At 42.5% G+C, this 15,294-nt stretch overlaps 1 protein-coding gene across 2 annotated transcripts in view; it reads left to right on the top strand.

Moving 5' to 3' along the window:
• The window catches only part of NTRK2 (neurotrophic receptor tyrosine kinase 2), a 288,034-nt gene extending 279,548 nt beyond the window's left edge, over positions 1–8,486 (top strand). For both annotated transcript variants that reach the window (XM_050945743.1, XM_050945742.1), the window contains exons 16-17: positions 876–1,034; positions 2,298–8,486. In XM_050945743.1, coding sequence (XP_050801700.1) covers positions 876–1,034; positions 2,298–2,483 — 345 coding nt within the window. In that variant the 3' untranslated portion in view covers positions 2,484–8,486. The remainder of the gene's footprint in view (positions 1–875; positions 1,035–2,297) is intronic.
• Positions 8,487–15,294: the final 6,808 nt, after the last annotated feature.

The raw sequence follows: 15,294 nt of genomic DNA, 5'->3' as shown, positions 1-15,294 counted from the left end.
AATCTGCAAATTGAAATTCACATTGGTGTTTAGTTATTTATGCAATTTGAAAATCACAGTTTGTTATTTATACATTTTGACATTCTAATTTTGGCAAATATTCAACTTAAAACTTTTCTCAAAGTCTAGTTGACTGGAATGGACTCTTCACTAAAATATTCATGGACAATTTATTTACCAGAATAGTAGAGTTTATTCATTGGAATATCTATGAAGTATAAATACAAGAAGGTCATGAACACAGTGAAAGGAAATATATGAATAATTGCAGATTTCTGAAGGTGAATATCAGTTCTCCCCTCCCAGGTCACGTTCAGTTCTTCCTAGGAGGAAGGGAGAAATCTTGTGGGTCAGGCATGGAATTGGGAATTAAGAGAGAAATCACTCTGGCCCTACTTCTACAATGAGCTCTATATGGACAGAAGACTATAGAGCTCACTTGAAGTTAATGGGGTTTGGTGCAAGACGGGGCAGTGTCTGCACAGAACTCATTATGTGATACCTTAGTCTCTCTGTGTTGTAAAATGAGTTAGGGTGGTGTTAGGTTTTGTTCTGTGGTGCTTTGAGTCCCTTGGATAGAAGGTGCTAAATAAGTAAAAAAAATCAGTATATAATTCAGAAATAATTTCTTTGAAGGTACCACAGTATTGAGAAATTGATCTTGGTTGTGATTGCCATCCATTTGCATTGATTAAGAGATGAATTAATGATAATAGGCAGTAGTATCTTGCTAATATGTTCTTACAAGCTCTGTAAAGTTAAAGGACACAAACAGAAAATATCAATATCCACTCCCTCAGTTTGGCATTCATTGTGCACATCTTCACAAAGAACCCAAAGGAATTCTTTTAAACAAGTTTGTTCTTTTCCATCAGGTTGGTGGTCACACCATGTTGCCAATTCGTTGGATGCCTCCTGAGAGTATCATGTACAGGAAGTTCACCACAGAAAGCGATGTCTGGAGCCTGGGGGTCGTTTTATGGGAAATCTTCACCTATGGCAAACAGCCATGGTATCAGCTCTCAAACAATGAGGTGTGTATAATGCACTGTGGATAACAAAATGTGCTTCAGATGGTGGAGTTTAACTAAAGATATGGATGCCACAAAGGAATTGCTCTCTGATTGGAAAGGATAGTCACAGCACACAAGTTGCAATGTTATTTACTATAAAAATCACTAAACACTTGCCAACACTTGCGGTACTATTGCAAGTGTCATGGTTTGGGTCCATTTTTCTCTGGCTTTTTGAATTTTTCCCACTAAGAGAGAAGGATGTTATCCAAGTAGACTACAAGAAAGTTGTGCGGTAGACTGGAACCTGCCTGGGGTATGGAGCAATAAGTGAGGTGACAGGTGTTGCAGTCTTGCAAAAGAAAGGGAGTGGAGTATCTTCAGCCCAGCCTCTGGCAGTCTCTATTTCAGGTATCAACCAGTGTGTGTAAGTGACTCAAGAACAATGCTGCTGTCCCACCCTAGTCTATAACAAATTAAGGGGATCCGGAAGTCCTTTGAAGCCCAGGAAAACTCTGCCAGGGATGACCCCTTGTATCTCCAGTCACTGACCACCTGCCACTGTGATGCCTCTATGAGCATGTGGGAGGGGATGGTTCTGAATGAGAGAGGAGCATGCAGCATGTGGTTTGGAGTCTGTATCACAAACCCTACCACAATTGCCAATAGAGTACTTGTGCTCAGTCTCAATAGAGACTTGTGTGGGTGTGGAAGCTGAACTGAAGCCCTCAGAATGAATTACCCTGGTAAGTAGGGTGAAAAGCATTGGTCCTTCCAAGTTAGGATTTTGGCAGGTTGATGGAACAGATTTAGGAAGTTTATACCATAGTTTCCCGTGATTTACCAGTTCTGTAGACAGAGAATTTCGGTCTACAGGGCTGCCAATTTAGCCCCTTTCATAAGAAATAAATTCACTCACATTCAGAGCTTGTCTACAGAGGAAAATTGTACCAGTATTAGGCAAAATATGAATTTAAACTGCTATAGCTATACCAGTGTCACTCCCCATGAGGACCCTCTTATTCCAGATTGCCTTTTTCCAGTTTAGCTGATGTCACTTTGGAAGTGGTTTAAGCCAATGTTTTTCAAAGTTCGGGTCATGACTCAGTACTGGGTTGTGGCATGTAAGGCACTGGGTCGCCTTGCTCAGTACCCAGGGACTCTAGCAGCTCTGGTCAGCACTGCCAATCGGGACATTAAAAGTCCCATCAGCGGTGCTGCCCGGCTAAGGCAGGCTAGTGCCTATCTATTGCTCCATTGATTCTTTCTTTGCTCTCTCACTAGGTGATCGAGTGCATCACTCAGGGCCGAGTTCTGCAGCGACCTCGTACGTGCCCAAAGGAAGTGTACGACTTGATGCTGGGTTGTTGGCAACGGGAGCCTCACATGAGGCTCAACATCAAAGAAATCCATTCCCTCCTTCAGAACTTGGCCAAGGCTTCTCCAGTTTACCTGGATATTCTAGGCTAGAGCCTCCTAGCATTTCCTCTTATGGGCTGCGTGAATGAATGTGTTCAACGGCCGCTGAACTCCATCAAAATATGTTCTTAACTCTGACAGTAGTAATGACAAAGATGCGGAGAAGCTTTCAAAGGGCAAGCAATGTGCACTTCTCCATCTGTAGACACAGTATTGACTTTTTTGACATTATTGAAATGTATCTCTTTTCTCTTTCTGTTTCTCTCATTTTTTCTCTCTCCTATTCAATCTGGCTTCTGCGTTATTGTAACTCTGCATAGACAAAGGCCTTAAAAACCTGGTCTGTTATATCAGCAGACACTCCAGATTGCCCACCACAACTAACAATGCCTTGTTGTACTCATGCCTTTGATGTGGATGAAAAAAGGGAAAAAAATATTTGACTCGAACTTTGTGACTTCTGCTGTACAGATACTGGGAGTTCCTCTTGATTCACCTCTACTTTTTTTGCTTCGGTGTGTGGGTGGAAAAAGAAGATTGGTGTTCTCTATGGGAAGCTTATTTCTAGTTGAGATAAAGCCAGATAGAAAGAAAACAGCGTTGTGCGATCCACTGTATGGAAGAACCATGGGATTAGATGGCATCCAACCCCACTCAAAACACTGAAATGATTTAATGGAAGGAAAGGATTCTGTGCTTTCCTCTGGGAGCCTGTCTGAGGAGTAAAGGGATTGTTTAAAGAGTGTGCTTGGTTAGCATTTTTCATCATCAGATCCAGTACTATGGTCTATGGTAAAAAGAAAAAGATGCTTCCTGCATTGCACTAGATTACACAACACTATGATAAGCTAAATACAATCCCTCAACTTGTCTTAGAGTAGGATATTGTGATAGCACTGGTATAAAAGTGTTCTCCAGCTACCCTTTGGTAATACAGGCTGAAGCTAGGCTGATTAGTGTACAGTGTGCATTTCAGGGTCAAGTGTTGAAGCTGAGAACTTTGATCAGACAGGACAAGCTGTAGATACTGTGCTTGTCAGGCAGCATATTCCTACTGCTCTCCTTCTCCATTCCCATTTTTTCACTGTGCAAGCAAAATTGTGCATGGTCTTCGTCGATTAATGCCCTTTGTGCAGAAACTATTGCTCATCTTGTTGTACACCCTGATAGGAATAGCAAATCCATAAAGGTATAACGTATATTTAATTAGAGGGAGTTAATGGAGGTCATTAGCTACATTCAGATGTCTTTTCATTGTTACAGATATGATACTACGCAAATAATCTAAAACATGGAAATAGTAGATTATGTTTGAGCCATGGCAGGGGATGATAGAATTAAGGCCCTGGAGACAGCTAGATGTGATCCTGTGGTTATCACTTGACATTATAGCATACAGATCCTGAGTTCAGCACCAATTTCTGGTTGATATAGTGGTGTCATTCCCAGCATCCACTGTTCTGTAATTTATTTATGTCTGGTTGGAAAGGCATTGTGTGCATACAGTATATGCATGGCCACTGTGCTGATGGCAAGTGCATGGGCATCTATGTTTATTTTTCAAACAGATGCTGAAGATTTAAAATTTAGATTTAGGATTATTTTTCTTATGAACTCTTACAAATGGAAAGAAATTTTACCTGTTCCTCAAGAACATTTGCCTCCCTCTGTGAGGGGGCCTTGCTGCAAAAAATTGTCTTTTTCTTTTATTTTTTTTAATATTATGAGCCAAATCAAAGAGTAGTAGTAGTTCTTCATCTTTGTGTTGTGGTTATTTTATTTAATACATTCAGCGTTTTATTTTTGTAAGTGTTCCCATAATATTTTAATATATAATTTGCTTGCATATATTATTTATTAAAGCACTTTCTTTTTTCCTTCAGTGGCTTTTAAAGCCAGTTCTCAGAGATTTTGAACGTTTTCAGAAATAAAACAATTGACTGGACAGTGATGGAGTTGAACCCTCCTCTATGTCAGTGAAAAAAGCATTAAAAATAAACTTAACAATGTAACTATAAAGCCATATGCAGTATTTCTTTAATAAACCAGATGTTATTTCTGAACCACTAGAACTGGAAATAAAAAAAAAAGCAAGAGGGAGACTCATACAAAATGGGTTTTACGTTTTTATCTGGGCTGTTTTAGAAGTTTGAATAGCAATAGCCCTGTTTGAAAAAGATTGTACATTCAGGGAAACCCATTCTCTTGAGGTCCTGAGTTTTATGTCTTTAAGAAATTCAGTTTCAGTATAACAGAAAGTGGAAAAGAAAATGTAAACTGTCAGAGTACACTGAGACTACACTTTTAGTGTGAAGAGGGAAGGGTTGTGTGTTGGGGAAGGGAGGTACAAAACTCCTACCTGTTGTATTCTGTCATAGTTCCTTATGCCCTTTAGAAAAATATATTATTTTTGTCTCCAAGATATTGTTCTCTCTGAGCAATGGCCCTAACCTGAAAGCAAACAGGTAGGTTTTTCAAGAACTAATGGAATGTATACCAAAAATGAAGAAAAAAAATACAAGTTGCTCTAGTGGCATCCTTTTTTCATTACTAAAAGAGCAGACTAGAGTCATGTATGGGGAAAATATAGTGTGTTAGAATACACTGTGCAACAGCATATCAGTATGTCAAACTTAAAGGACCAAATGTTCTATAGAGCCAAAAATATGAATAAACTTGGCCTATATCACACACGTGAACAGTAGTCCATAAAAGCTATAATCAGTGTAGACTAGCTATTAACTAAAACTAAACCAGTTTTTGCATTTATTCATAAGAAGAGGTGTAAGTGTAGCAAAATGAGTGGAAAAGAGAAAAAGAAATACTTTCAAATGGCAATGAGGGGTGAGTGTATGTATAGACATTTGTCATGCTTGCAACTTCAGCTAAATCTTGTACACTGAGCAAATATGACAATCAGGCTCATTACAAAATCTTTCTAGACTATGCTACAAACCAATCATATATATATAATATATATTATATATATGTGTGTGTTTGCATAGGATGTGTATATATACATGGTATATACGTATATGTATATGTGTGTAATAAATATTTGATTTATACATATTCAGACATGCATATACAGTATGTGTGATTGTGTGTATATGTATAAATTTACATATACATATATTCTAACAGATGATAATTGGGGTACAATGTTATTAATAAAGTCCGCTAAATAACCAAAATCCTTTTTTCCTTTGGTATTTCTTTTTCTATGTTTATAAGATTTAACTTTTTATGTGAATGCAGTTCCGCGTGGGTGGAGGAAATACTGGAGTGCCAGAGATATTTTTAACAATCAACATTTTTTTCCCCAAATGATTGTATAAAAGCAGTCCCTCCGTTATTGTCTAATATTCATTGATTTCTCACGGAGCAATGAACAGATTGGCTTCAAATTTCCTAGAAGAAAATTTGGTTTAAAATAACTTCTGTTTTTGTGCTATTATTGTTGTATTGTTCAACAGCAGTACTACAGCTCCACTGGCATTTTGCACTTCTCTTCAGTTACAAAATAATTCCAAGAATGAGCTGGAAGTTTCAGACTGCAACACAACTGGTAGAACAACGGCGAGAACTCCAAAACCCTGCAGTAATAATAGCAGCAGCTAGTATTGGGAATTTCCCACGTTCTCTCCTTCACCCTCAGTAAATCTGCAGAACTCAGCAACCAGCTGTAGTGAACAGTGTTTGTAAAGCAACAGCACCCATGATGCATGATGAAACTTCATTTTACATAGGAGTTCATTCATTCTGATTTATAAACCAATATATTTATATATAATCTGCTGTTCAATGAATAACTGCCATTTACTTCTCTCTCTCTGCTCTTTGGAGATAATTTTGTGGTGCGTGACATAGACTTTCACAGAACACTTTAAAGATAAAAGAAACACCCCAATAAAGCGATCAAGTCACTAGCTGACTAAGTTATAGTGCATATAGGTAAGAACAAGACTGTCTCCAGGTTGTTATGCCTTGTAAAAGAAATTCAAATATTGCTGTAAGAATGTGGGGGTGGGTGGGGAAGGGGTTGGGGTTTCTGGTTGAAGATGAAGGTTTTGATAGCACAGGAAACTGTATTTTCTTGTTGTCAGGACTGGGATGAACCACTGCTGCTCTGAGTCAAGAGATCCTTGAAGAGCCTTAGTTAATTTTTATTTTATTTTATTTTATTTTGCTACATTCATCACAAATATGAAGCAAAAAAAGACTACAATGTTGCAGGGAAAACACTGTGAATTTCACAACAGCAACCAAGTGACTATTTTGCCATCTTTTTAAAGTACGTCTCAGGAGAAGAAATGGGAAATGATGGGTATATTATTTTCTTGTCTATGCATTCTAGGCCAGGTCTATGGATTTTTTTTTGTTTGCTTGTAGAAAGTTCTGAGTGAAGATTGGCTGAAATGTATTTTATAAACACAGAATATTTTGGGCAAGTATAGCAGAAGCTGTTTCTAGCAAGGCTGTTTGACAGGAAGGCATAAGAAAACAAAAATCAAATCAAATCTTTTCAGAGGCCTATATCTTGCAGCTTATATGTATTGTTCTGCAACTTAAAGAAAAACAAATGTTGAACAAGCAGCTGAGAATTTTATATACAAGTCAATTCAGTGTGGATGTTTAATTACATTACCACTAGAGAAAGATTCAATTTATTATGAAATATTTGCCCCAGCCCTGCTCTCTACCTATACTTCATGTATATATGTATATTTCTAGATACAACTCGTTCTCTCTCTCAAGAGTCAGAGAGAGGGAGATACCTACTTATAAATATAGATCTCTATATTTGTCACTAAAAGTGTGACCTGATGTTTAGAGCTCTCTTTCTCCTTCTTCTTCTTTTTTTTACTGTGATGTCTCTGTGCAAATATTCAGTGGTTCTTGTTTTGCAGTTTGTTATAGAAATTCATTGCTTTAAAAGATCCATTGCATCTTGGCTGATTTTGAAGTGATGCCTGAGTATCAGTGTTAAAAGATTTGTTTGTGAATCATGTGACCAGCTTCCGTCAACACGACATGGAAAGTCTCTTGTACTATAGTGTATTTAATACAAACGATGTCTTTCAATAAACAGTGTCATCCAAAAGAAAGACTGTAAGTGATACAATGATGATTACTTTAAAAATGTTATACAATTTTCATGAAACATTGTGTGGTATTTTCTTTTATTTGAATCCTATTTTAAAAACGTGGTAATAATGAATGGCTAAATGTGCTTGGAAATGTGACATATTTACAATCTAAAATAATGATAAAAAAACAGTTCCATACAGGTACTGTACTCCTATGAGATGAAAGAAGCATCACATACAAAACAGTTATGAAATTTGCTATCTGTATTTACACAAATTAGGGCTATTTTAAAAAAAGTCCTAAAGTGAACCCATTGGAACATTTGCACATTTGGGTACGTGTGCATGTGAATACTTGTTTGTCATACAGTTATCCATATAGCATATGCTGTCCTGCACTAAGGTGCTTATCAGTAGGTGAAAGTATTTTCTGGATACAATTTATGTGCATGTTTTCAAAATGTGTCTCCTAATCCGCAGCACTATTAATAAACTAGCGAAGATTAGAGTTTGGGTTTCTTCCTTGTCCCAATGTAGTATTCAAATGTTGTGAACAAATGTAGCATTAATTCCAGGCCAGCCTGTATAGTAGCTGAAACTCCTAAATAGTAATATAAAAAAAAAGCAGTGTTTATACATTCAGCTTGGCTTCAGGAACCTAATTGAAGATCCCACTGTAGGTTATTGATTTACCCAAGTGTAACCCACACACCTTCTGGGTGTGATGTTCTGTCCCATCTAGTGGAACTGAGACCACTTAGAGACAGACAGACAGCAAGATTAATGAGTTTGCTCTACAGCCTTAGCTACCACCCAGTTGGCTTTTAGCTCAGGTAGTAGAGGCTCATGCACTAAGCTCCAGATTCAATCCCGCCTGCCAGCGACTGGGGTCTGTCAGCATTACACAAGGCCTTCAGATTTAAAGGATACCAATAGGAAAGCCACTCTATGGCTATCAAGTATCAGAGGGTAGCCGTGTTAGTCTGGATCTGTAAAAGTAGCAAAGAATCCTGTGGCACCTTATAGACTAACAGACTTATTGGAGCATGAGCTTTCGTGGGTGAATACCCACTTCATTGGGTGCATGTTGATGAAGTGGGTATTCACCCACGAAAGCTCATGCTCCAATACATCTGTTAGTCTATAAGGTGCCACAGGACTCTTTGCTACTCTATGGCTATAACTGGCTTTGCCAAGAGATCTGCTTGAGATTGCAGGAGCTGGCTGTCATTCTAAAAGTCTGAGGGGAAATTATCAAACAAAAAGCAGCCCAACACAAGGCTGGTCTAATACTATGAAAATAGCATCAAGATCTGTGCTAGTAAATTATTTGTCAATGTATCATTCAGTCACTGGGAAACGAGCCTCCTAGTGTGGGCTGACAGACTCGGGCCAGCAAGGCTCCCATTAGCACTCTTTGAAGTTGTGGCTCAGGCTGAAGATCAGCTTCTGAAGCCTAGGAAGAGAGGTGGACTTCAGCTTGCTTCCATGGGCTGTATAGACATAACCCTTAGGGTCCTATTATACCATTTCATGGTGACTATGCAGGAGGCAGATAGAATAGAAGTATGCCATACCCTCAAATCTTGGTTGCTGAAATGAAACTCCTAACCATTATGGCCTTGGCTCCACTAGAGAACTGACTTGGTTGTGACTGAACTGGATACACTGAACCATTTGAAGTGGAAAAGATTCATTGTATCCACACTCCTCATGCTGAGGAGGTTTATGTTTTTCCCCTCATCCACACTAGTGCTGTCTTAAACCACTTCACGTAAACCTGCCCATACATTCTAGGTGATGTTGCAAGGCCACACATGTGCAGCATTCTGCAAACATTCTAAGGGTTATAACTGGCTTAATTTCTTTAGTATAGGCTAGGCCAACGTGACAGTTCACGCAGTTGTGCTAACTGGACTCCTCCACCTCTCTAGCAACATAGCGGCCAAAGGTACCATGTAGCAGCTGGTCACCCAGCTTATGCAGTACCCCTCTCAAGGACGGTGATGTCAGGCATGCAGCAGGAATTAATAAAGCAAAGAGCTACACCCTTGCTTATTGCCAATCAGTTGGAGGGGACCATGAGGCCCTTAGGACCTGATCAGTGAGAGATTTGCCAGCAACAGGAATACTGGATGAGGTCCTTACTCAGAATCATGAAGGTTTGACCCAGGATCATCTGCTAAAGCAAGAAATTGTCATAGCTGTTCTGTAGCACCTACTTGGCTAAGAGCAGTGCTAATAAATGCACAACACACTTCGAGTATCGCCACAAATGAGAGGTTTAACTTAATGTTTTCGTATTACTGGCATTGTTTTTATTATCTTTGGTCCCCAGCAACTGTAATGATGAAATTTGGTTTTGACTGCACATAGGTATGCCTTAGAGAGGCTAACAAGCACGCGGATCATCTCAGTCTTTTCAGTGAGTGTTGGACAAACTGTAATGGTTTGTTAAAGCCTTTTGTTATCTCCCTGCCACAAACTGCTAACCAAGCATACTCACCTATGTGTGACTTTATATAAAGATGGTTTGCGGAAGATTATCAGAAGTGTCTTTGACATATTAATAATGTATTCAGAAATCCCTTTACCCTTTCTGTTTCTTTCTTCTCTTTAGAGTGCATAAACTTATTTAAAAACTTGGGAGGAGGAGGGGAATTGAATGTTCAACCCAACTGCTGTGGCTGCTATGGTTTTAGAAACTTTCACAATTGATTTTGTGCTGAAAAAGACTGTCAACCCTAAGTATTAAATGCTTCAAATAACTGTAAGATCAATAATCTTGACAAGTGTATTATTAAAAAAAATCATTCACAGTATCTTATTGATTATTCCTGTTAGTATTTTTTAATGGACATAATTTATTTTGAGGTCAGTGGAAAAGTTCATGTTACAGAAAATAATAAAAGCCTGTGAAATAATAAAAAGATATTTGAATAATTAGAAGAGGACCAATCATACTCTGACAAACTAGATCGTCCAGAATCAGTTATAAAAATTAACTTATTGTGCATTGGGTCCAAATATGTGCTAGGCAGTTATCATCCAAGCAACCTTCTCTGAGAGCCTTCCTGTCCCTCTAGCAAAGGAAAACAGAAGGCAGAAGATTCTGGCTAGGTAAATGGTGTAGGATGCAGGGCTCTGGTTTTGTGGAACATTGGTTCACCTTTTTTGAGGAGAGAGGGCTATTGTATAGTTTGGATGGCCTCCACCTCAGTAGAAGGTGGACTAATTTCCTCAGGGACAGGCTGGCTAAAGCAGTCAGTTGGGGGTTAAATTAACAGCAAAAGAGAACGGTAAAAAGAGGGATGATCAGAGAACTCAGTGAGCACAAAATTGAAATGTTGAGAACAAAATTAATCAAGGAACAAACGACAAAAAGAGAAGAAATTCTTGAATTGACTATGCACAAATGCTAGAAGCCTGGGTAACAAACAAGAGGAATTTGGAATTGCTCATTTATGAGCGTAAATTCAATCTACGTGATATTATGGAAACCTGGTGGGATAGTCACACAACTGGAATGTTCAAATCAATGGTTATAAGCTATTTCGGAAGGATCATGTGGGTAAAAGGGGAGAGGGAGTGGTACTGTAAGTCAAAATGGTATTACCTGTTTCCAAGTCATGGATAACTCAAAGGAAAATTATTTTGAATGCTTATAGATTAATGTCCTAACATACATAGCACAAGATGGGGTACTAGTTGATGTCTGCTATATATAGGGTGACCAGATTGCAAGAGTAAAGTATCAGGACACATTGGGTGCTGGGGAGCAGACATAGGTGAACAGCCCTGACCGGAGCCATGGGGGAGGGGGATGCACAACCCTAGGAAGTTGCGAGGTGGGGAGTACGGCCCTTGTTGCAGCCCCTGCGAGAAGTTCATGTCCGCAGCTCCAGTCCCCTGGGAGAAGCCATAGGGGGATATGCAGGACCTTGGATCCAGCCCCCAGTTGAAGCCATGAGGCTGGGGTGCATGATCCCAGTTCCAGCCCTGGCTGCGCTGCTGGCTCAGCCCAGCTGACAGTCACCTCACTTCCCAGCAGGACCAGTGAGTGTGACCAGGGGAGGGGGCAGGTCATGGGGGAGTGAGTGGCTGGGAGGTCTGTGGTGGGGCGCTGGGCTGTGAGGGGGTGGAGGGCACTGGGCAGTGGAGGAGATTTGTGTGTTTTGTGGTGCTAGGCAGTAGGGGTCTGTGTGGCGCACTATATAGTTGTTGTGGTGGGTCTCTGGGGAAGGGCACTGGGTAGAGGGGGAGGGGAGATCTGTGTGTGTTGGGGAACTAGGGAGTGGGAGGAGTTCTGTGTGGGGTGCTGGGCAGTTGTGGTGGGGCTGTGGGTGGCTGGGAGGATGCTGGGCAGTAGTGGTGGTATGCAGTGCATGGTGCATTTGTGTTGTGTTAGAAGGGTTATGGGAGGGGCACTGGGCATAGTGGGTTCAGGGGACACTGGACATAGCGGGTCTGGGAGGTGTCGGGTGAGGGAGCTGTGTGGTGCAGCATGGGCCTGCCCCCAACAGGAAGGGGAAGGTAGCCCAGTGTGTGTCTGACCATGTAATGCATGCCTCATTACCCCTGGCTGGCCCCCTGCCCACTGCTCGCCTCCTCACCTGAGGACTGGGGCAGGGAGAGGAGGTGCAGGGGAGGATCCCAGCAGCTCTTACCTGGGGCGGCTTTTGGGAAGCATCTGGCAGGTCCTTCTAGGTTCGGGGTGGCCAGGGGGGTCTCCATGTGCTGCAACCACCACTAGCGCCAGCTCCGCAGCCCTCATTGGCTGGAACCATGCCAATGGGAGCTGAGGGGGCAGGGCTTGCATGGTGCGGGCAGCGCAGAGCCCCCTCACTGCCCTGGATCCTAAGAACCAGAGGGACCTGCCTGAGGTGCAGCCACCAAGTCCCTCTGGCTCCTAGGGTCAAGGGCACCATGCAAGCCCTGCCCCCTCAGCTCCCATTGACCTCAACGGAGCTGGCGCTGGTGGTGGGTGCAGCATGCGGAGACTCCCCGGCTACCCCTGTGCCTAGGGACCACAGGGTCCTGCAAGTCACTTCCCAGGAGCTGTGTGGGAGCCTTCCAGCTAGGTTCACCAATCCATTCCAGCCCCCGCCAAAATATCGGGACAAATGGTGTCCTGACTGTACATCGGACAAACAACTAAATATCAGGATGGTCCCGATTTTATCAGGATGTCTGGTCACTCCGTACCGGTAAAAATCTGCACCAGCCCATATCCAGCCCATATGTCTCTGCCCCTTTCGCCTCCCCTGTCGAGGGCCCTGCCGGTAGGGTCCATACCGGCAGGGCCGCAGATGGTGGCTGGGGGGAAGGGGCAGCAACATTAATAGCTGCCACGGCAGCGATTTAAAGATGGTCCATTGCTGCAGCAATGCTTTAAGGATCCTCAAAGCACTGCCATGGTAAAGGACTGTCCTTAAAGCGCTGCCACAGCAGTGGTTTAACATTACTGCCCCCTCCCTCCGTCAGTGGCCCTGCCGGTAGGGTCCGTACCGGCAGAGCCGCCCACAGAGTAGGCAAAAGGGTCAGGGACAGGGACATTAAAGCACGGCCGCAGCAGTGCTTTAAGTATGGTCCTTTGCCGTGACAGTGCTTTAATGTTGCTGTGCCCCCCATGGCGGGGCTGCCGACGGGGGAAGGGAGGTCGGCAATGTTAAAGCGCTGCTGCGGCAAAGGTCCTCGCCGCGCTTTAATGTCCCTGCCCTTTTTACCCACCTCCCTAGCCTCTGACAGGTGGGGGGGCGCAAAGGGAGCAGCTGCCTTGGCGCCGGTGATTTAAAAGGGCCCGGGGCTCCGGACGCTGCTGCCCCTACCGCAGCAGCAGTGTCTGGAGCTCCAGGCCCTTTAAATCAAGACGGGAGCCGCAGGCAGCACAGTACAAGGGCTGGCTGGGGGATGCTGACCCCCCCAGCCCCACACCTTCCACCTGAGGCCCCGCCCCTTCCAGGGGCCAGAGCCACCCCCCGTACCAGTAAGTGTCCTCAGTTACTTTCACCCCATTCAAGAGTTTTTAAAACATTGTCTGAGGAACTCACTGGACTATTAATGTTGATTTTCAATAAGTCTTGGGACACTGGAAAAATTTCAGAAGACTGGAAGAAAGCTAATGTGCCAATTTTAGAAATGGGTAAACAGGATGACCTGGGTAATTATAGGCCTGTCAGCCTGACATCGATCCCAGGCAAGCTAATGAAAAGGCTGATCCTGGGCTCGATTAATAATGAACTAAAGGAGAGTAATGTAATTAAGGCAAATTAGCATGGGTTTGATGAAAATAGATCCTGTCACACTAACTTGTTCACTTTTTTTGATGAGCTTACAAATTGGGCTGATGAAAGCAATTATGTTGTGTGACAAGTTTCCTCCTCTGCCTTGGTGGGTCCTGCACTTATTGGCAGATTTGCTTACCTCAGAGATTCATGGCAGCCCTCAGTTTGGCCACTTTTGCTAGTGGCTGAAACCTGCTGTCCACTCAGCTAACCTCATCACTGGCCAGCATGGGAGAAACTGAGTACAATCCCCGCAGTCTCTGTGACCCACCTAGTGGGTCGGAAACAGGCAAATCCCTTTCCAATTTAGACCTTCCCTTCTGATGTTTCTCACAGACCAGGTCAACTCCTCCTGTGTCCAATTAGGAGTTGGGATGGGGGGAACCTGGGCCCACACTCTACACTGGGTTCCAGCCCAGGGCTCTGTGGATAGCAGCTGTCTACAATGTTCCCTGTATCAGCTGCAAGACAGCTACAACTCCCTGGGCTACTTCCCCATGGCCTTGCCCCAGCACCTTCTTTATCCTCAGTGCAGGAACTTCCTCCTGAAGCCTGATCACACTTGACCTCTTCACTCCTCCAGCAGCACCCCTTCTCACTCCCTGCTCCTTGCACACACCCCTTACTAACTGATGGGAGGTCCTTTTTAAACCAGGTGTCCTGATTAGCCTGCCTGCCATAATTGAGTAGAGAAAGCTTTGCCTGCCCACTTCCTGGATACCAATAGGACCAGGCTCCCGTATACCCCACCGGTCTGGATCTGTCACAATTGATTTAATACACCTTGACTTGGTAGCACATGACATTTTGAATAAAAAACTAGAACAATATAAAATTAACATGACACACATTAAATGGATTAAAAACTGACTAACTGATAGGTCTCAAAATGTCACTGTTAATGGAATTTGTCACTGAGCTGGTCTGTTTCAAGTAGAGTACCTCTAGACGCAGTTCTTGGCCATCAGCTATTTAACTTCTTTATGAACAACCTGGAAGAAAACATGAAATCATCACTGATATAGTCTGCAGCTCACACAAAAATTAAGGGTATAGTAAATAATGAAGAAGACAGGTCACTGAGTCAGAGCAATCTAGATTGCTTGATAAACTGGGTACTGGCAACACTAACATGGTTAAATATAAATGTATACATCTGGGAACAGAAAATGTAAGCTATACTTCCAGGATGGGGGACTTTATCCTTGGGAGCAGTGACTCTGAAAAAGATTTGGGGCGTGGAGTGAAGAATCATCTGAACATGAGCTCCCAGTGTGACACTGGCCAAACGGGAATCTCAAGTAGGAGTACAGAAATTATTTTACCTCTGTATTTGGTTACACAGTGTGATCATTACTGGAATACTGTATCCAGTTCTGGTGCCCACAATTCAAGAAAGAGGTGGATAGATTGGTGACAGTTCAGAGAAGAGCCATGAGACTGATTAAAGGATTAGAAACCATGCCTTGTAGTGCTAGACTCAAGGAA

This window comes from Gopherus flavomarginatus, chromosome 3 (genome assembly GCF_025201925.1).
Source record: "Gopherus flavomarginatus isolate rGopFla2 chromosome 3, rGopFla2.mat.asm, whole genome shotgun sequence".
NCBI classification, from domain to species: Eukaryota; Metazoa; Chordata; order Testudines; family Testudinidae; genus Gopherus; species Gopherus flavomarginatus.
Note: the sequence above shows the minus strand (reverse complement) of the source record. Positions and strands in the feature narration are given on the sequence as shown.